This window comes from Lemur catta, chromosome 7 (assembly GCF_020740605.2).
Source record: "Lemur catta isolate mLemCat1 chromosome 7, mLemCat1.pri, whole genome shotgun sequence".
Taxonomy (NCBI): Eukaryota; Metazoa; Chordata; class Mammalia; order Primates; family Lemuridae; genus Lemur; species Lemur catta.
In genome coordinates, this window is record NC_059134.1 from 32,481,769 (window position 1) to 32,505,261 (window position 23,493).

At 36.2% G+C, this 23,493-nt stretch overlaps 1 protein-coding gene across 3 annotated transcripts in view; it reads right to left on the bottom strand.

Annotated features, from left to right (window-relative positions):
- Positions 1-19,827, bottom strand: part of GRIA4 (glutamate ionotropic receptor AMPA type subunit 4) — a 345,257-nt gene extending 325,430 nt beyond the window's left edge. For all 3 annotated transcript variants that reach the window (XM_045556700.1, XM_045556701.1, XM_045556702.1), the window contains exons 1-2: positions 19,693-19,827; positions 18,352-18,510 (exon numbers count right to left, since the gene is read on the bottom strand). In XM_045556700.1, the coding sequence (XP_045412656.1) occupies positions 18,352-18,510; positions 19,693-19,780 (247 nt within the window). In that variant the 5' untranslated portion in view covers positions 19,781-19,827. The remainder of the gene's footprint in view (positions 1-18,351; positions 18,511-19,692) is intronic.
- Between the last annotated feature and the right edge of the window lie 3,666 nt (positions 19,828-23,493).

Sequence of the window (23,493 nt, forward strand, 5' to 3'; positions counted from 1 at the left end):
TACAGTACACAGTATCTTCTAATTTGACATATATTTATCACCTTATTTCATATTAAGTTACTTCTATCTTTTCTGAATATTATAAGCTTTTTAAGGTCCAATATCACATCTAGTACTTCCTTTCAACAAAATGTGTGGCATGACAGAGAGAAAGACAGTTGCTGAGTGGACATTCAATTAATTAAACTGAGAATTGAACATTTAAGAAGCTGCATATTAACAGGGACAAATAATTTGGTATCAAACATGCACAGATGCATAAGGGATACAGAATATAGAAGTGATAAGTAATTTGGGATCTATGGGACAATATGAGTGGTTCTGATTCATAGTTGTTAAATCGAATCTGGAGCTGCCAAAGGATTTTTTATTTAATTGCTCATTTCTCTCCATATAAATTCTGACATCTAAGTAAACCAGTTCAATTTTACTTCATTAATCAAATTAGTCTGGGTAATGTACAGTCCTTTTCTTTAGTCTATTATCTCAGCTTTATGAGAAATAGTCAAGCTGTTTTTCTGGCCCATGAGAAAAGAAAAGAGAAAGCATCTTTTGAAGTACATTATAATATGCAATAACCCATGCAGGGCTGGCTGCCTCCTTCCCAATGTAATCACAGCTTTTGTCACATTGCATTGAGATTTTTGGTGGTCTTCACTAGACTGTATGCTACTTGGGAGCAAAGAGCCAATGGCCCCAGAGTGGAATGTTGCTTGGCACTCTAGACAAAGCTGTCTTTGAAACTAGGTAGAAGTGAGAGGGTTTTAGTAGCTCTAGGTGCTTTGTAGTAAACAAGGTGGAGAGTAGGAATGAGAATGAACCTTTGAGGCTTGGATCAGAATTTTAAATGGAGAGTTGAGATATCCTTGTTCACGGCCAGGCATCCTGGCAGTATCAATAATTCAGAGAAAATAATCCTCATGACACATAAGAACAAGGGAGGTTGTAGGGCAACTTGTATGACTGTCCATTCCATTTGAAGATTCTAGTTATAGGACTCCTAGATTCTAAATCTGGAAGGCAATGTGTTTTAATGAGTAATGATCTTTACCATCCTTCACTAGTCACCTACTCATATGGAGAAGTCCATGAAGAATTGTTTTTCATTTCTTTTATAGTTCCAACACTCATTAACACAAACTCTGCTATAATTAATGCCTTAATTGAGTGCTCAAAAATTGAATTAAAACACTAATACCCAATCATCAATCCCCAAGCCCCTCCATTTTCATATCCACACATATAGTGGGTATTAATTTAGTGCTATAATGTGCCAGATATTGAGTCATGAGTCAAGCACTAACAATCTGCTCACAAATACAATAGCACCCCAGTCCTCCAGGAGCTCATATTCCGGAAGGGGATGTACAACTAAATAATAATATGACATAGCAAGGTACGCCCAAGGTGCCTTGGGATCACACCAAACTGGAGCCTCAACCAGCCTGGTGGTCAAAAGGAAATACCCAAGGAAAGTGACCAGATATTCTAGAGCCATCAGCTTACTCACACAGCTGCTATCCTTTCTCCAGAACTGAAAATAAAATATGCCTGGTGAGTTATAGATTTCAACTGTCAATGACCACTGCCTTATCATAAATTTTCCTGGCTCTTTTAGTGAACTATAGTAAGCAAATGTAATGACATTAATTTTAGTGCATTAAAGCTGGGATTTTCATTTTAAACTAACAAAAGTATGTAACCAAAGAGATCAAACACGACAATTGCTAAGTGAGCAAGATATTCTGACAACAAACCCTAATATTGGCTAAAATGTCTAAAGATCCCCCTCAATTATCTGTTCCATTTGGATAGAGAAAGACAAACTCAATACTTACTGGCAAGATCACCACATTTTTAAAATTTAGATACTATTAATCAGAGAAAGTATAAACATATGCCCTTTGTAAACATGTAAAAATTCAGAAATATGTAAATTAAAACAGAAATTCTGCATGATAACACTAAGGAAAAATAGCTATTACCAACATTTTGGTATAGTCTTTTCAATCTCTTCTATATATTATGATTCTTATGAAAATGCAACCAAAAGAGAATCTATCTTTTTCACTCACCACTATATCTTCCATATTTCCCACATACTAAAAACCTCTAAGTCATGATATTTTATGGCTATATAATATTATTTATTATTTAGCTATTCTACCAAATAGCCCATTGGCTACAGCTTAATTTTAAAGACTAGAGTATTACTATCACCAAATGGAAAATTTCCCTTTGAAATAAAGTGTAGGAGAGGTAAAGACATTGCTATTTTGAAAATAAAATACTATTTTAGCAACCATTCCCACTAAGTAAAAATATTCACACTTGCTTTCCAATCTGTGATTTTATCACTTCTTTAAAATGAGGCTTATTTTCACAGTCACCTATGTTTTCATAACATATAATCATTACCAGCTTTTGTGAAAACAACAAGAATCAAATGCTAAAGGCATGTACTGCATATTAAAGTCCTGATATATGATATATGTAAAAAAATACCTATTTATAAAGTTATTCTGAACTATATATATGTTTACTATATTTGTAACAACTAAATTTGCAAATAACGTTGGGTAAAAGTATGCATATGAAAGTTAATCATTATTTTGAAAGGAAGGAATAACCGTATCTTTCAAATTATATATGTTACTATCTCTTTGTGCTTTTTACCTTGGTAGGCTATGTGTATGTTTATATGCATATACACACATACATATATGATGGCATACAAACACATATATGATGGCAATTGTGCTAATTATTATTTTAGTCTTGAAATTGTTCAACTCAGTTTTCTTAAAACTGGTTTTTAATACTCTGTTGTATGTGATTGAGTGGCAAGTCACAATTGTAGTATAGATTCTTTTTTGTGCCAACTAAATTAAATAATTAACTTCTATCATGAACAATAACTTTACAAACGTAGTATAGTTTGAAATTTAATCAGGAATGGAATACATAGTGTTCTACCAGCATCTCTATTAATCCATAAGGAGATGTAATTAATACATATACCTTTATACGTATTATAAATGGTGTTTAATTTTTGTTTTCTTTTCTGCCACCAATGCCATCTCCTTTCCAACATGATTATTATCATAAAAGTCCTGGTTTGCAGTTCTTAAGTTACATGGTTGAGATGATAACGCTAAGTATTTGTTGCTGGAAGTAACTGTTCTTGTTAGAAAATAGTGAGCAGAATTACATACAATAATGGGTTCTACAAACAGCAACTGAAGTAACAAAATTGCATTTCTTCTCTAGGAAACGGCTTCTTAGTGTATTTGGTATGGGAAAAGAACCATGTTTCACTATACACATGAATGATAAACAGTGCTGCTAGAAGTCTTTCTAAAATACAAATATAATTGTTATAAACTGCTTAAAATAATTCTTGCTGTCTTCTGCACAATAATATGGAGCAAAATTCTTAGCCTACAGGGAAGTGTACAAGGCCCCTTCCTGCCTCTGCAGTGCTAGCCCACCCTCCCCTCCACCCTCCATTCCACCATCTGTTAACCCCCAACCCCCTACTCCATTCTCCAGACACATTATTTTCCAAAGTCGTCCATGCACCTTACACTTTTTCCTATGATGCTGTTTTGCCTGCCTGAGAAATTTTTCTCTCACTTCACAGCATACCACAATCACATGCACCTTTCAAGGCCCAAGCAGACTGTCACATAATTTCTGAATCTTCCCACAACACATTATGTACTTGGGGGGATGAGAGGTGAGGGGAAGGAAATAGCAAAAGAACTGAGACAAAACCAATAGCAGTGATTTGACTAGGATTTCCAAATATCTGCACAAGACACAAAATGTACCTATCTTGACTTGGACATCAGCCAGGACTGGTGTGGACGATCTATGTTCCTCTAAACAACTTTAAAAAAATCATTCAACTAGCTCTACGAACTCCATAAATTATTACATTTTGAAGACATCACTTTTTTGCATCTGACTAAAATGCTTTTTTCCTACTACGACCCCGGCCTTTCTACAAGAAAACAAAGCAAAATAATATGATATAAATAAAAATAAAAAATATATAAAGGGTCTCAATAAGAAATTCCTGAATCCAGAACTGTTGGCACAAGTCACCTAGAGAACTCTCACTGTCGACAGTCTTCCTTAAACAGTTCGGCTGGATCTTAATTAATTTAATCATTCCCCAACTAAATGCTACCAAGTAATGCTTTAGCGAACATTTCATGTCTAGAGATTTTCCTATATTCATGGGGTCAAATGATTCACAATTTTAATGGCTTATGATAAATATTTACAAATTGATTTTCAAAAGCTTTGTACCAATTTTAAATGTCCCAATCATCTTGAGTGACTTAAAATTCTCTTCATATTTACCACCAAAATTAGCTAATTTATTATGTAAAACTGTATATCTCATTTTAATTTGTTTTTCTATGATTTTTAAGGTGAAATATAGCTTATACTCTCTTTATTACACTTATTTATTTATTCCAATGTGAATTATCTGATATATATCTTTCATCTATTCTTGTCAATCTGAATGAAGGGTGTGTGTGTGTGTGTGTGTGTGTGTGTGTGTGTGTGTGTGTGTGTGTTATTCTTTATCCTATGTAGTTGTATGGAGACATTTTCCAAAGACTTGATGGCCTTTATGTTTGTTTTAATATTTAAAAAGTACAAGTGCAGTGAAATGGCAATCTTTCTGGACAATACGGAGAAATTTGATCAAAATAATTATTTTTAGAAGAATTTACATTTAATAGACCACACAGATCTAAAAAGCATTGGTTCATCCTCTGGTATCATCCTTTATCTACCCTATATCCCAGCCTGTTCTGAATTTTAATCAGCAAGATGGATAATTATATAGCAAAGAGTCACATAGAATTTTAAATAGTTTATAGCTAACTAAATTAAAATTGAACATGGTCTTGATATTTCCAAACAAACTGAAATTTAAGACTAACCATATAAAATCTTTCATTGTAAATTTTTAAAAATGTTCTATGTGGAGGTCAACTTGTAGCAATTAATGTGGACAAAAGAGCAGAGTATGAAGTTTTAATTCACCCAGACTTAACATGAACCAACACAGTGATGTAACTAATGAAAACTCAAATAATCTTAGGCTACACCTTATGTGCCTAAATAATTAGAATTAGTATGTTCATGCAGACAGATCATGTCAGATCATAATATGAGTGTCAGGAATGTAAAGTTTAATTCTGGACAGATCATGACAAAAGTGTGGGAGTTAATTCAGGTCATTATATTTTAACAAAATTATAGTAAATTCAGAGGACATCCAGAATGCCAGAATTTGGATGTTAAAGGTTTTAGAAATTTTATCATATAAAAAAAATGTTATTTAGCTTGGGAAAGTACTAAGGGATGTGTGATCCATGTTTTCAAAAATGTGATGGGTGTGAGTCATATAGAAAAGAAACTAGATTTGTTTTTACATTATTTAATTCTGGCTAAGAATTAGTTATAGATATCCAATCAAGAAATGTGTTCCCTCCCTCCCTTACTTAGTCTCATAATCAGTCAGCAAACATTTATTGAGTATGGAACATTTATGTTCCAGGCACTGTAATAGGCCCTCATGGCAGAGGTATTAATATGGTATTAATCTTATTGTCAAGGAACTCACAGTCTAACAGAGTTGACAGATGTCTCTCTATCTATCTTCCAAGGCAGATATAAGATACAGAGAGTACTAATCAGGAAATTTGACTATTTAAGCAAAACCTGCCAACATCTGTGTTGAATGGGATATTATCCAGATTTCTTTTATTTATAACCACAGTACCTCTGTGCTAATTTCCAAAAATGATGTGCATGTTCTTATATATATATATATACACACACACACACACACACACCCCTTATATATATATATATACATATATATATATACACACCTATATATGGTATACCTTATATTATACACTCCTATATATATACCTTATATATATACACACACAATGTATTACAACATATATTTTGATATACTATAATTATATAATTATATGATTTTAGAAAAAATCAAGGATATAAAAACAAAGAAAAATGTTTAAAATGGGAAGTATATCATTACTAAATAGTAAATTTGGAATTGAGTCTTCTGGTTGTTGGAGCAAAGAAAGAAACATTTTGACTTGCAAACTTCTGATTAAGGAAAGAGTAGGGGCCAGGCGCGGTGGCTCATGCCTGTAATCCTAGCACTCTGGGAGGCTGAGGAGGGTGGATTGTTTGAGCTCAGCAGTTCGAGACCAGCCTGAGCAAGAGCGAGACCCCGTCTCTACTAAAAAAATAGAAAGAAGTAATACGGACAGCTAAAAATATATATAGAAAAAATTAGCCAGGCATGGTGGCACATGCCTGTAGTCCCAGCTACTCGGGAGGCTGAGGCAGAAGGATCGCTTGAGCCCAGGAGTTTGAGGTTGCTGTGAGCTAGGCTGATGCCACGGCACTCATTCTAGCCTGGGCAACAGAGTGAGACTCTGTCTCAAAAAAAAAAAAAAAAAAGGAAAGAGTAGGCATGCAAAATTTTCAGGAGAAAAAAAAATCTCTTGATGATAAATCTTTGAAGCACAGAAGAGATGAAAATTCTTTCATACTTGCCTAAGTGAGACTGTAAACATAGTTGAAAATTAAGTATTAATAATTTACCAAGGATAACTTAATTTCAAATAAGGGAGGGATAAAGGGTTATAGAAACTACCACATTGTGAAATTTACTGTAGAAGGTGCAATGTAGATGATTAAGAACTGACAGGGATAATATTATACATTTGACTCCAACCCCCTTTTTTTCAAAGTCTTCTAGTTCCATGAACTTTAAGAAGCACTGAGGAAGCAGCACATGTCTGAACAGATGGGAGTCTCCTGAGTGTGCTTACTAGTTCACCTGGGCTTCCCAAACGGGCTTTCTCCTACTTTGAAAGTGGTTTGTCTCAGCATTTTCAAGTTCTTTTGTTAGCAGACATCAAATGTTATAAGCACCTTCTACCAGATTTAAATTTCTGGCCAGCACAGTGTACATAAATGTACATTAATAGTCCCAACTTCTTCCTTCTAGGACTTATTTTCCTCCTACTTAGCTCAGCCCATAAATTGAATCTAATTCAGTGGCTCTAGTATGTAAATTATCAGGAGGAAGGTAAAAAGTAGAAGCAGGAAAATTAATTTTGAAGTTATTAAAGTAGTATCATTTACCTGGAAATGGATGGTGGAGTAGACATGAAGGTAGACATGAAGAAAGGGACAGTATTTGTGAAGTACTTTGAAGGTAGAAGCAAGTGAACTTGGACAGATGGTGAGTGACAATCAGAAACAAGAAAAAAAAAAAAGAAAACTAGGAAGTAACAGAAAGAATAAGAAATCAGATCAAATATCAAAGCTAGCAGTATGACCACTAGTGACCATTAGAAAGGATTAGGCAAGTGAGGGAGAGCAAACAGGAGAATTTCAGAAGACATAAAGCACACAATTTCTACTCAAGCTCAAATTAAGTCAAAAAAGGCATCGGTTTTGCACAAATGTAGTAGTTCAAAACACTTATAAAGGAATAGCTTATTCAAATACATAATGCAGAAAAAACAAATAAAGATCGATTCTTAACACTAAGAAAATAAATTTCAAAAGAGTTAGTGTTACAAATATGAAATTTAAAATTATAAAGGTACTAGAAAAAATGTAGGATATCTTCAACACAGTATTCCTAGAAAAAGAAAATATAGGATAATATATTTATACTTTTATGGACAGGAATGGATTTATAAGCATAACACAAAACCCAGGAGCTACAAAGAAAATGAGTCACAGATCTGACTAAATAAAAATTTTAAATGTCTGTATGGCAAAAGACATCATAGGCCAGGCAGGTGGCTCACACCTGAAATTCTAGCACTCTGGGAGGCCAAGGCAGGAGGATCGCTTGAGGTAAGAAGTTCAAGACCAGCCTGAGCAAGAGCAAAACCCCATCTCTACTAAAAATAGAAAACATTAGCCAGGCATGGTGATGCACGCCTATAGTCCCAGCTACCAGGGAGGCTGAGGCAGGAGGATCTCTTGAGCCCAGGAGTGTGAGGTTGCTGTGAGCTATGATGATGCCACTGCCCTCTGCTCAGGGCGACAGAGTGAGACTCTGTCTCAAAAAAATAGAAAAAAAAAATATCACAAACAAAACTGGAAGACAAAGCCAAAGTGGAAAAAATAATTTGCAACATATATGACAAAGGGTTAATTTCTATAGTATATAAAACACTCCCACAAATACGTAGCAGAGTAGCACAGTAGAAGGGTGCTGGGCCTATAAAACACTCCCACAAATAAACAAGAAAACATTGGTGAATGAAAAGCACAGACAGTTCACAGAGAGAGAAGTACACAGGTATTATAAGTATAGGAAAATTTCCTCAGCCTCACTATTAATCAAAAATATGCAAATTACAGCAGCAATTAGATGTTACTTCACCTGTCAGGACAAGTGAAGATTCAAGAGATTGATAATGGTTAGTGTTGACAGGTCATAGAAAAACAATTATTCTCACATGCTAGTGACTATAAATTTAAATAACATTTTTTGGAGGTGAGAAGATAAGACATTATCTGTTATAAACAAAAATCTACATTATTTCGTATAGTAATTTCACCTCTAGGAGTGGATCCTACAGGGATATTCACACAGGGACACAAACAGCTTTGCTGCTATTTTGTTTGCAATACCAAAAATGTGGGGCACAATCTAAATGTTGATCCAGAAGGGACTGAGTACATTAATATAGAAACTTCACACAACGGCATGTTATGTACCAGTAAAAAGAAAATGAGAACGTTCCTGTATACAGATAGAAAATTTTTTATGATGAAGTAAAATAAACCATTAATAAAATATAGGTCTAGAGTGATATTATTTTTATTAAACGCTTTTATTTCTAGATATATATTAGAAGCTTATGTTTACAGTACTCTGTATCTCTCTAGGTCTCTACAGAAAATAAAGAAGTCTAGAAAGATGTACAACAAACTGTTTACTCCAATTATCTCCAAGTGGTGGGATTAAGGAATATTTTGACTTTTTAAGATTTCAGAATTATTTGAAAATTTTAAAGGCACATGTTAGTTTTAAATAAAAATAGGAAAAATGGAAAAAATACAGAGCATAATATATTTAAAGTTACTAACAAAAACCCATTTTGGAACTAACATATAAACAACTAAAGTAAGTAAACACTGATTATAGCTTATGGTGTAATTTTTGCTATATCTGGAGAAATACAGTGGCTTATTGAAAGAATATATAAATCTCAAACATTTTTACCTCTTATTTCTAACATAATATTGAACTTTTTGTTGATAATATCAACAGTTTTATTAAGTGGGAGGTAAGTGTTGATGCTATATAAACTGGAGCAATTTTAACTCAGGGTGATGTTTTTTAACACAGTCATCACTCTATTTATTTAGAATCCAAAAACAAAGTCCAAGAAAAAAAAACTGAAATAAAATACCTGATAGCTAAGCAAACCTTAAAGTAAAGCACTCAGGAAAATATTAATAGTTTTAAATATCTGTGCTTATTCTGAAATCAAATAAAGTTCCTACACAAATATGTAGGTTGGCCAACTAATGAAGCATCCAACACTGTTTGCATAACAGTTAAAAGAGTCATTTAGTCATGTTCACACATGGTTTTATTTATGACATGAATTTGGCAATATAAAGTAGTAATAGGGGTGTTACCATTTAGAATTCTGAAATTTTTGTGCTGCATTACAAATCACATAGAAGAATAAATACTTACATATCTATTGGGGTAAAAGAAAGTTGTGAAAGAGGTAGCTTTCAGAAAAACATCTTGATATTTAAATTAAGAGTTATCAGGCTACAGCCACACTGAGTGATGGGTATTTGGCAATGCTATACTGATCAAGATGCAGTAGTATGAATGGCAGGCAAATGGTGTATTGGTTAAGAGAACTGACTTTAAATTCTGATGCCCTGGATACTTTGTGGTCTTAGGCAAATTTTCTTAGGCATCCAAATCTTGGGTTTCTCCACCTATAAAATGATAATAATAATGCCTTCTCAGAGTTGTGTAAAAATTGAGGTAACACAGAACCCTGGTGCAATAGTACTCCATTGTAATAGCTGTTATTATTATAGAAGGAGGAATGAGTTTCAAAGAACACGGAGTTGTCAGCAATGTCAAATCCTGCAAACTATTCTGAGACAATGAGGACTCAGAAACAACAATTGGATTTACTAATTTGTAAGTCACTGATGACCTTCAAGAACACGGTGTTCCAGGAGTGGTGATGGTAAGGGAAAAAGTAAATAGTGATAAAAATAGAAGGAGCTGATGTAGAATATGTAACACTTTTGATAGAGAAGGAATAAAAATCATAAGATGACAGTATGAGAGGCAGAGGACCCAGCCAAGGATTTTTCCAGGTAGGACACACTGATTATTTTCTATGTCAGGGAACAAGCTCGTGGAGATGGATGTTATGGAAAAATTCCTGGTTGGTTTCAAGGCTAAAATCCACTCTGCTTCTAAAATCATGAAGATAGGGAATGAAGAGCTGTTTGTTAATCTAATTTATGTGTGGCTTCTTTAGGGCTGAAGTACTGGGCCTTTTTGTGACTAGAACCCATTGAGAAGCTGTTCAAAAGTTGAAGACTGTGTCTCTGTAAACACACACACACAAACACACACACTGTGCACAAGCACACACGATTTTGCATAAAATTAGGAGAATTCATTGATTTCCTCAATCTATCAATGAAACAATCCTCTCTCTGAATGGTGCATAGATCCCAGATAAAGTTACCCATTCTTTGGACTTAGAAATAATTTTGACAAATATGGCTTTAGACTTATATACATAAATTAAAACTAAGAATTCAGTGAGAGGACAAAAATACTTCTATGAAAATATCAACAAAATATATTTATCTAAAACAAACTGCCCTTTAAAAATATGAATATAAAATATGAATAACTTGAAATATTATGATTGGCTTAGAAATAAATGTTCCATAGGACACAGAAAGTGTTATACAGTTATCATTAACTGAGTTCTAACTATATGCATGGTATTTTCTAAAAACTTTCCTACTGTTCATAAGATTCATACAGATGTGATTTCCCTGTGTTAAGTAACTTACCCACTATATCAGATTGCAAATTCAAAGTAATCTGGCTTAAAAGGCCAGATGAGACTCTCTCCCTACCTCTAAAAAGATAAGAATATTCTAGGTCAATATATGCAAAAAAAATATGTAGTAGCAGAATCTCTGGGGGTTTAATAAAGGTTGCTATTTTTTTTCCTGTCCAAAATACAAAAGAACGCTCTCAAAGAGAAGGAAAGATCTGTGTTAAAGATATTACAGTTATGTTTGCAATTCTTTATTTAAACTCTGCAGCTTTTGGTAGAGTTGATTACTATTTATTTGACCTTCTCCCCACCTCTTGGCTTCCTTGAAATTACCCTTGCCTCATTTTCCTCTGAGCTCTCTGATCCCTTCTCCTTTAGTCTCCTTTGTTTTAGCCTTTTCCTCTCCCTTCCCTTCAAGCATTGGTTCTTCCTAGGGTTTGGTCCTCAGCAGCCTTGCTCTGCTCCTGCCACCTTTAGGTGATCTGGTGATCTCATTCCCTTCCACGGCTCTGATTGTCACCAATCATTTGTCTTCAGCTCAGACTGAACTCAAGACCTCCAGGTACACATATCCAAGTCTCTACTGCACATCCCCCTTTGCATGTCTTTTTAACACCTCAAAATCAGGATGTCCATGCTAAAATCACCTTCCCCACTCAGATCTGCTCCTTCTGTGTGTCCCTTCCTTATCACTATCTAAATGTTTGCCCAAGCCACAAATCTGAGAAAATACCTTTTACTCTTACCACACTTTCTCTCCATTCTCCCACACAGACATCCAACCAATCACTAAAGTCTGTCAAAAATTCCATATTTTGTATCTATGTGCTTTTCTCTATCGCAGTACTTTTTTTTTTTTTTTTGAGATAAGGTCTCGCTCTGTTGCCTAGGGCGTCATCATAGTTCACTGCAATCTCTGACTCCTGGAATCAAGCCATCCTCCTGCCTCAGCCTCTTGAGTAGCTGGGACTACAGGCATGCACCACCATGCCTAGCGAATTTTTATATTTTTGGCAGAGATGGGTTCTCACTCTTGCTCAGGCTGATCTCTAACTCCTGGCCTCAAGTGATCCTACCAGCTCGGCCTTTCAAAGTGCTAGGATTACAGGTGTGAGCCACCACACCTGGCCTGGTACTTCTACTTTTAATCAAGCATCCATCATTCCAAATTGTATTACTTCAACACTCAACTGATCTTTTTCTTCCCATTTTGTCCCCTCCACGTTCATTCTCCCTCTTGCAACCAGCCTGTTCTTTGTAAAATATAAATCTGATTATGTCATTATTAAATTCAAATCATTTGTGGGTCTTCCTGTTTATTCAAAACAGTATCCTTACAACAGCTGCAGATCCTGTGTAGCTCTACAAAGCTTCGCCCCTTAGCACACCTCTCCTCCTCATGCTCAATGCTACCACAGATATAAACCATATTCATTGGACCAAACACCTGGCTCCCCCACAACTTGGTGTCTCCTCAAGGACTGCTCCTTTGGCCAGGCATGCCCTCCTTTCTCCCTCTTTTTCAAATGACTCACTCAGAGCCTTAACACCCAGGTCAGGCAACATCATCCTTAGGATGTCACGCCAGGTTTGGTATAATTATTCATCCCATGTCCATGTCTCTCCTAGCATTCTCTTTCTCTGCCACGGCTCTTCATCTTACTGTTTAGTAATAATCACTGACTTTATCTTTCTCACTGGACTATCAGCTCCTTGAGGGCAGTGACTATTTTTATAAATTTTGTGTTGTCAGTTTCTGGTATAATGTCTTGACTTGAACAGAGTAGCTCTTGATAAATAGGTTTAATGAATAAATGGATATATTCATTATCTAATCTAATGAATGCATGGATGGCTTCATTACATAATATGACTTCAGCCTTTGCTGTATCACTCACTGTCATGTGATTAATGAGTAAGTTGCCCAGAACTGTCTTGCCCTGTTTTCTTCAAAATGTTGTGATTAAATTAGAGAAAAGATAAATTGCAATTCTTTTTTATTTCTTAATTCAAGCAATCTCAATATAGATTTTATATTTTCATACCCTTATGGCTTCCTGGTAAAAAAGTACTAGGATAGCACTTAGAAGACCTGGTTTCAACACTGGCATTGCAGTCTATTACTATACAGTGTTTAGCAAGTAAAGTAAATCTTTTGAGCCAAAGCTAACTTAACTATGAAATAATGACTTTCTTCTCAGATTGTCCATTGTAAGATTAGCTTGAGGTCAAATAAAATCATGTACAAGAAAGCAGCTTAAAAACTACGTGTTGTTATAAAACGTAAGGTGTATTGTGCTTATTCCTCATTTTAAAATCCAGAACAATAATAATATTACTTATAAAGAAGATGTGTATGTGTGTGTGTATCTCACAATGCCAGGAAGAAGTAAAATTTTTTTCCTTTTGGAAATAAACAACACTTGGAAGAGTCTAGATTGAAAAAAATAATTAAGGAGTGTTTCTGACAGCTTTATGGAAGCTTAATCCCGTGACAACTCTGAAACACATCAATGCAAATTATGCATCATCTTATCATTTAAGAAAGGGACAAATTGTAGGAATGTGACTCATATCTTTGTCATTAATCTCAGTATAAAAAAATTAAGGGAAGAGAGAAAAATGTATAAAACTAAAGAATTATTCCAAATCAGCACAGAATCTTGCTATCAGTTTAAAATAAGGACGCCTAATGAGAGTCACAGTATAGCCATGTCACTCATTTTCCTAAAAATAATCAGAAGTCAAACAGTATTTAATTCTAATATATCTTTACTAACAACTTTGCATGTCGAATTATCAGAATTTTATCTTTAATATGCTTAAGATTATATCAGCCCAATGTAAACCCTTAAAATGCCTTTTTAAGGCTTTCTGTTCCTGAAAGAAAAAATGTACGATATTTAAACATTGTTGAATTAAACCCAAAATAGTATATTATTTAGTACATTTAAATTCAGCGAGTTTTTATTATGTTCCTAGCATATAAGTGGAAAATTCTGCAGAGCCTACTGAACATAATGTCACATTTTCAATGTATCTAAATTAACTAAACAACTCTGTCTTACATACCAAGGTACTTTTACAAGTACTACTCATCTTGTGTATTTAGAGTTGACAAGTAAATTAGACACACATAGACCTCATATTTAACTTTAAAAATAACAACTTTCTCATCATTACTAAGGGGATAATAATATCTACTCTATTTATGATTGTTACAACTTCACAATCCATCATCTTTTAAACAACTGAGCAGAACAATTTTAGACAGAAAAGGAGAGCAAGATAAATACATCATTAAAAAGAAAAGAAAAATATTAATCAATTTGTCCTTTCTATCAAAGTCTTAAAAGTTGGAAATATCCCACAAAATTTTTTTATTTCATTAAAGTGGCAAGACACGAATACTTGATCTGTTTTATTACGTAATTTCTACTGCTATCTGAAATTTAAATTGATCATTTCAGAAACTAAGTATTTGTGGATTTTATTGTACAGGGAGGACCTTTTTAAAAGACTGATTCTTTTACAGGATTTCTAATGTAGCTGAATTAAACCAATAATAGCAATGTGTCAAATATTTTTATCCTTTAGAAAATTTGGGGATAGATTAATTTAGTATTTTGATGATTATTTTGGGTCTAATTTAACTTACATTATCCTCCAATCTAAAATATCTCTATCTACTAACTATTGGGAAAATACAAGAAAATAGGCTGCTTTGAGTTTGTCTCAAATGTTTTGCACAGAACATATCCAATTTAACAAATATGTCTGTTTGCAAAGATAGCTGTTTTGGTATCTACCTGAAATACAATTATATGACATTTTAATTTTTAAAAATTGTCCAGCTGAATTTATTTTTAAAATATACATTTTTTCATCCTCCATACTTTGGATAGATCACAACAAAGAAATGTATTACATTTTGAAATTTGACTAGAAGGGCTATTTATTACACTCATATTTTTTGTTATTAAAATAGGTCATAAGTTTATATTATCTTTTTCATATAATTTCAGCTTAATATTTATCAAAGTGTGACTTTCCAACAATGTGAATAGTTAATAATGGAAAACAATATTTTAATTTAATCTTACACAAATATTGTTGAAAGTAAAATTAAACTATAAGGCAAAATTACTTTTCCCCTCCAGGAACTTGGAATTTATACCAAAAATGCTAAGTTTGAGTTCATCAGGTTTTGACTTATGAGTATGTAAACTCTGTACATTAGAATAGTTTGATTGCCCAAAGTATTCTTAGAGCAATAATTGAATTTTGAGGCAGAAGAACCAGCATTAAATTATCTGTCCACTAGATGACCAAGAAACTTTATTCTTTAATCTGTCTTTTTTGTGTGTATGTACACACCACCAAACAATTAAACATATCCTCTTTAATGGCCCTTATTCACAGACAGACCAGACCCTGCAGTTTTACAGGGAGCCACTATAGGAAAATCACCATTAAAATAAACCTAATCAGCCAAATATTATGTCTTTATATTTACTCCAATGTGACAAATTTAAAAATCCAGTCTGTATCTCAGTGAGGAAGAAGTTCCATGTTAATTCTCCAGAATACTAAGGTTTAAGACCTATTTTTACCCTTTTGTACCCAAAGGCATAGAGCTTGATAAATGAGGTTGCCTTATACTTACTGCTTACGTTTCACCTTTAATTAGACTGGAAAATCACGCTTGTGTAGCTCTCGGTCAGTCTATTCAACAAACACCGATCACCTGACCCACACTCTCTATTGATTTCCCCAAATTCTGCTTAGATTTGCCTTAAGGATGTTCAGCATACTCATTTGTCAAAATAATTTTCCTTTTCTTTGCTAGAAAATGATTTCTTCTTATTTACAATTGTTTTAAAAAATATTTTTAAATACCTACACAAAATGAATTATATGTGATTATAAAAATATTAGATCACTAACATTATGTTATACTTGGGTTCAAAATAAACTAAGTTTACTTATGTCAATTTTATCAATCCTAATCTCTTAAAGAATAGTATACTCTCTATATTTCATACTTTTTCTATTTTTTTAATCCTATATGCAGCTTCCTATCAATTTCTCATGTTTACAGGTACTTTACCAGTAACATTTTATTTCATATATGTTTTTATTACATAAATAAAAAATACTAGTTAAAATTATTCCAAATGAGGTTAACAAACAATATGGAGGAAGAAAGAATTAGTACTATATAGTTTACATAGCTGGAAGCCATCACACAAATTTTAGAACATTTAAGATCTTAATTTGTAAAAACACACACACAAAAAACTAAAATGCCTGCCACTTTTAAGAAAACCTTTCAAAGTTTAATAACAATTAATTTTTTTAAAACTAATTTATTGTTGACAAAGTATCTTCACACATTATGGATTATTTTTAAAGAAAATGATGCTTGTATTGACAGAATCTTAGGAGACACATGAGAGGAATATTTAAATAAACTAATGATATTCTTGTATTAAGGAGAATGCTTTCCCTAGAACTACTTGAAATGTTGACAGCCCTTTTAAAACTTGGAACATAAAATAACTTATAAAATTTACAAAAATAAATATCCACAAACCTAGTTCTAATTTATATGCATTTCTACTTAAAAATAACTCCCCTTTGCTTCAATGTAACATTAATTTTACCAATAAATACATCAAATTATTTTTAATTAAGTAGCAACTCATAGAAACTATAGCTTTCCTGGAAAATAATATAATTGTCATAGTTTACAAAGCTGCCAAATGCTTCACCCTCTTCATGAAACTTTTTAACTTCTAAAAAGAAGTAATAGTTAAGGAGACACCAAAAATTAAGATACAGTAATCATGTTACCTATTAGACAAATCAGCGGCAAATAAATATTAATTAAAATATTTAGACTGATGAAATAGATGTTGTCCAAACATTTAAAAACTGTTTTCAATTTCACTTGTTTCTTTGTTTGGTACACTTTTTTGTACTAAGAGGATTTTTAAAATGAAAATATACCCAACTTGACATAATAAAAATACTTACAATTCAGATTAAACATTTTATTACTGCTGTAAAAAATATGCAAAATTTTATGTAGCAACTATTCCTATATGTCTTACATAATCTATAACCATTATCTTAATATATACATTTAGAACAGTGGTAAATTAGCATATAACACTGAGGAGGTATGTGAAACATGCACTTCCTTCAAGAATGAAAAGGCAATACAAATGCTATTGATTGATCATGTCTTAAAGTGTTTTAAATTAATGCACAGTTGATTGTACTTTTTTACATTAAGTTATACAGTATCTTGGTGGGGAACACTGTACAACTGTTTTCTTATAGCATTAGGTGAGGTCACCAGTTTAGTTTCCTCCTGTGGGATAATAGATTCAGCTGGGTTGGTTTGTGAATTCAGGTGGATCGGAGACTAACGTGATTTGGCACCAAGGTAAAGATTCATGGAGTTATATCCACAGGATATATGCATTACGTGATAGTAAGAGACATTTACAACCCAGAATATAAGAGCAGGGCAGCCTCAAGTGACATCACCAGATCATCTGCAGCGTCAACCAACCGACTCAAATATATATCCTCCACCCCACCACTCCTCTCTTTCTCACTATTAGCAAGACTTCCATTGCCCTCACCAGTGTAAAAGAGCATGTGTCTTCTTTAAAAGCAAGACTTATGCTTACTCAAGTGAAAAGCAAATGAGAAAAATTAAAGAAACAAAATCAAAAACTAGATTGAGTACAATTTTCACTAAATTGGCATTCAGATGATGGGAATAACACTGAAATGTCAAAGGAGAATTTAAACTGAATTATCCAGACACCAAATGAAGAAAAGAGGAAGAGAGGAAAGGCAGGAGGGAGGGAGAGACAAGAAAGAAAGAGAGAGAGAGGGAGAGAAAGAAAGAAAAAAAGAAAAGAAAGAAAGAAAAGAAAAAAAGAAAGAAAGAGAGAAAGAAAGAAAAGAGAAAGAAAGAAAGAGAAAAGAGCCAACTGAATATCCCTGAAACTAAATCTTGTTTTCAACTCTGATTTGCTCTGGAAGCAGGCAACTGTGGGAATCTTTAATTTCTTTCTAAAAAATGTAATGATAATAAAGAGGAGGGGGACTCTATTGACTTATTTTCACTATTTTCTAATTTATCCATAACTTATGTTTTACTTACAGGCATTTGTTACAGCAAAACTGTTGGCTGTCTCAATGTTGTCCACATGAGGTACCAAATTAAAAGGAGCTTCCGACGCATTGGGGCTGGTGTTATGAAGAAAAATTGCTAATCGGAAAGCAGTGTATTCCTGATCTGTGTTTCGGATGAAGAGACCACCTATTCGAAACGGCAGGAAAAGCACATTCAATATTTCCTCTTGTAAGTGTTATACCCACCCCAAGCACTGTCAAATCCACTGCCATTCACAAGCACATACAATTAAGGAGCTATCCCTGCCACATCTTGGGAAACTGCCCTTTGTCCCTCAGGTGCATACTTAGTATTTTAGTCTTTAGAGCAGCTCAGCTTTTTCTTGTCCCAATCTGTCATGATCACAATGACCTCTGAGACCATTTAATGTATTTTCCTTCCTCTCCCTTGCCCTCCCTGTGATTCCCAGCACACTGCTACACCAGCCAGCTCAGGGCATCTCTCTCTAAGCTGAATGCAGGTGAACGGTAAAGAGATTTACATTAAAATACAGGAATGAAGGGTTGTGGGGACACGTAAGGAAGAGAGAAATCAGAAAGGAGAAATGAACTTTGTTTTTCTGCAGCTCGTGGACTCAGCCTAATTAGCTCCGTTTTGTGCACAGTCTACGAGAAATGATGCAGTGTTGAGGCTGGGCTTAGCTGGAAGAAATTCAATAGCTGCGTCCCATTAAAAGACAGGAGAGGAGAATAGCAAGAAAAGCAAAGGATGGAGGGGGTCCCTGGACATAGAGTCGAAGCGGAGAACTAAGGGCAAAAGCTTCAAGAGGAAAACAAAATAAAAGGAGAGAAGGTTCCTGGAAAGGGATCTAACTTTAGAATCTGCTAACCGGTAGCAGATAAGGCAGGGGGTACGGTGGAAATGCTTTTTTGCCCAAACACTGTCTTTCTGTAAAAGCAAGAAAGCTGCGGCGTACAATATGGGAAGAAGTGGATTTGTTTTTAAAACAAATTCGACATCCCTTCATGCTCTAAAAAAAGGGGGTGAAAAGAAATATCATATAAAATACAATCAAACCCCACGAAGGCTTTTTCCCCCAACTTATTCCAGTCCTACTTAAGCGACTACAGCCAAGGGGGAAAACGGGGTATGAGCTGAGGAAGGATGGGTGGGCTGCCCTGGGTATAGTCCAGAGAAACCTGCACCAAAGAGGAAGTCTTTTTGTAAAGGAGAGAAAGGGAGAAAAGAGAAGCAGAGGGGAAGGGAGCCGCCAAAGATTTCTCTGAATTGCTTATAAGGAACTCATTTAACTCACTTTCGGATCTGCTACAGCCAGCCACATGCACACCCCACCGGGGCAGAGCTTACCTATTTGCACGCTGCTCGGAAAGGCTCCCATGGCGAGTCCCCAAAATCCAGAAAATAACAAGACAATCTGTCTGCAAATAATCCTCATCTTCTTTTCTCCTCTCCCTGGTGCGCGCTCTCTCTCTTTCTCTCACACTCTTCCTAAAGGCTGTTCAGAGAGGCATTGAAGACGATGGCGCTAAAATTAAAAAACAACCAAAAAAAAAAAAAAAAGAAGAAGAAGAAGAAGAAAAGAAAGAAAGAAAAGAGAGAGGTTTGGGTGGTTTAAGATTATGACTAGTTCTCCCTCAGCAATCCATCGCGAGCTGCCAGATTTTTCCCGCAGTCTCCATAGCCCTGGGAGAGGTTTTCTGTCCGGCTGCAAATGTTGCACATGCAAAAGATGGTGGTGGAGCGTCTAGTGGCTGCTCGCAGGGACGAGACATGCGCTCTGTCTTTGCCTCACTCGCACTGGCGCTCGCCCCTCGCCTCCTCACACACACACAAACACTGGCGCCGCGGCCACCGCACGCGCTCCCGGCTCGCACCCGCCGACATGCCCCCAAGCCTGCGCCCGCCGGAGCGCCGCTGCCCGCCCCGCGTCCCCTCCCCGGCGCGCGCTCCCTCCGCGCGCCCCTCGCCCACCGCCCGGCCGGGGTCACCCCCTGGGTGCTCACCGGAGCGCCCCGGTCTCTCCGACGCTCGGAGCCAGTCTGGAGACGGGTTTTTCCTTCTCCTCACCCCTCGCTGACTCCCTCCTCTCTTCTACCTCGCTTCGCAGAGGGGGACCGACTTCAGGGAATGGGCACCCCCCGGCGCCCTTCTCTTGGCTTTCCAGTCACCTCTGCTTCTTGGCTGCACTTGTCAGGAAACTGGCCGGCGGGCTGGGTCCGCAAGCCGGGACGAGGGGCTCGGGGGTCAGGCCCTCCCCGTGCCCCCGGGCCGCTGCCGCATCCTTGCGGGCTCTCGGGGAGGACGGGCTGCCTCCCGCCCCTGCCGTCCCCGCTTCCCTCTCAGCCTAGCCCTCTTCTGCCACTGGGCTGCGCGCGGGGGACTCCGGTCCTCGCTGCAGCAGAGATTTCTCACCAGCAAACAGCCCGGGAACCTGGAGAGCCTGACGCGGGAATGGCTGAGGTGAAGGGGCTCAGCGAGGGACGAGGGGCGGGAGGAGGGGAGAGGAGCAAAGGGCAGCCCCGGGGGCGGGCGGGTCCTTTCCTGTCAGTGCAGGAAGAAAGAACTGGAAGGGGTAAAGGTGTGGGGGAAGAGAGCCAGAGAAGTTGAAACACCCCAGGAAGAGGGGCAGGGCGGAAAGGGTTATTTTAAATAACGGACAAAGTTTAGGCTACCGGACAGGATGGGGAAGACTGAGAAGTGAAAACTGAACGCGGCCTCCAGTATGTTCTTTGAAAGGCGTGAGGCAGAGCTAGGAACGAGAAGCGTGTGAAGTAAAACAGGAAGGGGATGGAAGACGACTCCTTTCTTTTCCCTCCCCCATTCCGGAGGACCCTTTTTCTCGGTGCTGTGGCCCATTTCAGGAGCAGGAGGGACAGGGCTGATGAAGGAGGCCAGAAGGGCAGTGCTTGGGGCAGTGGGCACAGGTGTCCGGCAGAAAAATGGAATGTTTTTCATGCACGTCTCTTCTCGGCTGGGACTCTCTGGAATGTTCACTCTACTCCACGCCACCTCCAGGAAGACTCAAGTATTTCATTGATGATGTCAATAGTTGTTTTGACTGGGTAGGAGAAATGAAAAGGAATTATCCTAGAAAGTTTTAGGGTGACAGTCTCCCTTCCTGTCCAGAGTCACCTTTGAGGCTGTCCTTTCATCTGGCTGTCATGGATGGAGCCTGTGCCACACTGAGGCAGGCAGTGGTGGTAGCAGTGAGTGACAGACTGCTGATTTCCTCTGTATGGTTTGAGATCTCCCAATCTAGGTAGTAAATACAATCTCCTGATTCCAATAAACTGTGTGGGAGAGAGTCATTAGAAGGAGAGGTACTCGTTAAAGGTTAGGGAATCCAGGGCAGTGTCTCCCATTGAATTTAAAAAAAGAATATAGGAAATGCCTGTGTTTGCCTGGTGTAATGTTTGGGTAAAGAGGAGAATAGAATGCTTAATGTGGACTTCTCGCAAGGGCTCCACTTGGTAAAGACTTTTTTGAAATATGTATTACCTTTACTCCTTCAAGCCTGCCTTTATTAGGTGTCACCAATTACCTGTATTACTAGTTTGTAGATGACATTTAAAAATCTCTGTTAAAACTTCAGAGTGCTTTTCTATTTCCTAAGTTTTGAATTTTACTTTTTAAAACCACATTTTTTGTTATCTATCTACTTTCCTGTTACATTTCACCACAGATTGTTGTGACAAAAACAGCATAACTGTAATTGTATTACACAAATCATGCATTTGTCATGTTAGTTTCTGAGGTTTTCGTCTTGCAAGTCGAGTGAGATTTGAAATGTTTTCCTTTTTGTCTCTTCTGTCTGTGTGAAAACCAGGGCTGTAAATAATAGCATTCTGTTTTCTCTTGTAAGAAGATAATAAAATAGGACTCATAAAATCCAAGTTAAATTAAAATTTCAAAATCCACCAAACCATTAAATTCATCACTTACTTGGGTAACTAGTGAAGCCCTGCCTGATACACAGGGGCAATTATTAACTTTTATTCTTCTTCAAATGAAAAGGTTTGGGCTTTCATGTGATGTGTTAGCACCACTGATGCAAGACAAGTTTTATTTTTCATCTAACCCCTGTGATGACAACTAGACTAATATGACCATAGAAGACACAACTATATTTTCCCAAAATAGTAAGCTGGTTTTCTGAGTTTCTATATTTCCAAATTAACTAAAACCTCCATTTTACTTTGTGAATTTGAGTTCTGTTTCTCAGGATGATATGCATATATATCATCAAGTAGATATATTTTCTCTGTATAACATATAAATATGTGTGTATATATATATTTATATACATCTCAAATAGTCATATATTGAGAACACCTACCATGTATGTTTATTGTCCAATTGTTTGAGACATAAAGGTGAACAAAACAAAATCCCTGCTATTCTTGGAAGATTTCTAATGTTTATTAATGCTCACTAATGTGCCAGGTGTGTGCTGAGGCCTTGAGTGTATCACCTGATCTATAGAAAACTTTTAAATATCAATATATTTGTTAGGAAATCCATCTAAAGGTTAAAATTCTTTCTAAAGGTTATATTCTTAGTACATTATAAAGCCAAGAGCCAGGGATGGAACTCAGGTTATCTGATTTCAGAGACTAGGCTGTCTTTATCAAAACGTGCTGAGTTAATAAGTTTAAGGTGCAATGAGGGGTTGGGAGCTGAAAAATAAACTGGAAGAATCCACAGCATTCGGGAAGGTCATATGGTCTACTACAAAGACCTCAGACTTCCAGAGTGACAATTAATAACTGCGTATGGATTATAGGCCCCCCCGCTTCCTGGCCATATTACCTTGGATACATTACTTAACATGTCTGTTCTGACAAAATGTATGTAAACCTAGCATTTCTGTTCTGAAGAATGTATGTTAATTTTCTGGCACATAATAGGCAATTCTTATTAATAAAGAGTTGCACCTAAAAATGTGACCAAGGCTCCAATAGAGGGAGGTACAGAGCACCATGTGAGCAAAATAGGGTGTCTACATCTGACTTTTAGGGAATTGAGGAAGAACTCACAGAGAAAGAGACATTGAACTGAATTTTTATAGATTTGTAGAGATTATCAGGTAGAGAAAAATTATGTGCAAGACAAGAGAGAGCATATATCTTTCCAGACACTGCTAAAAGT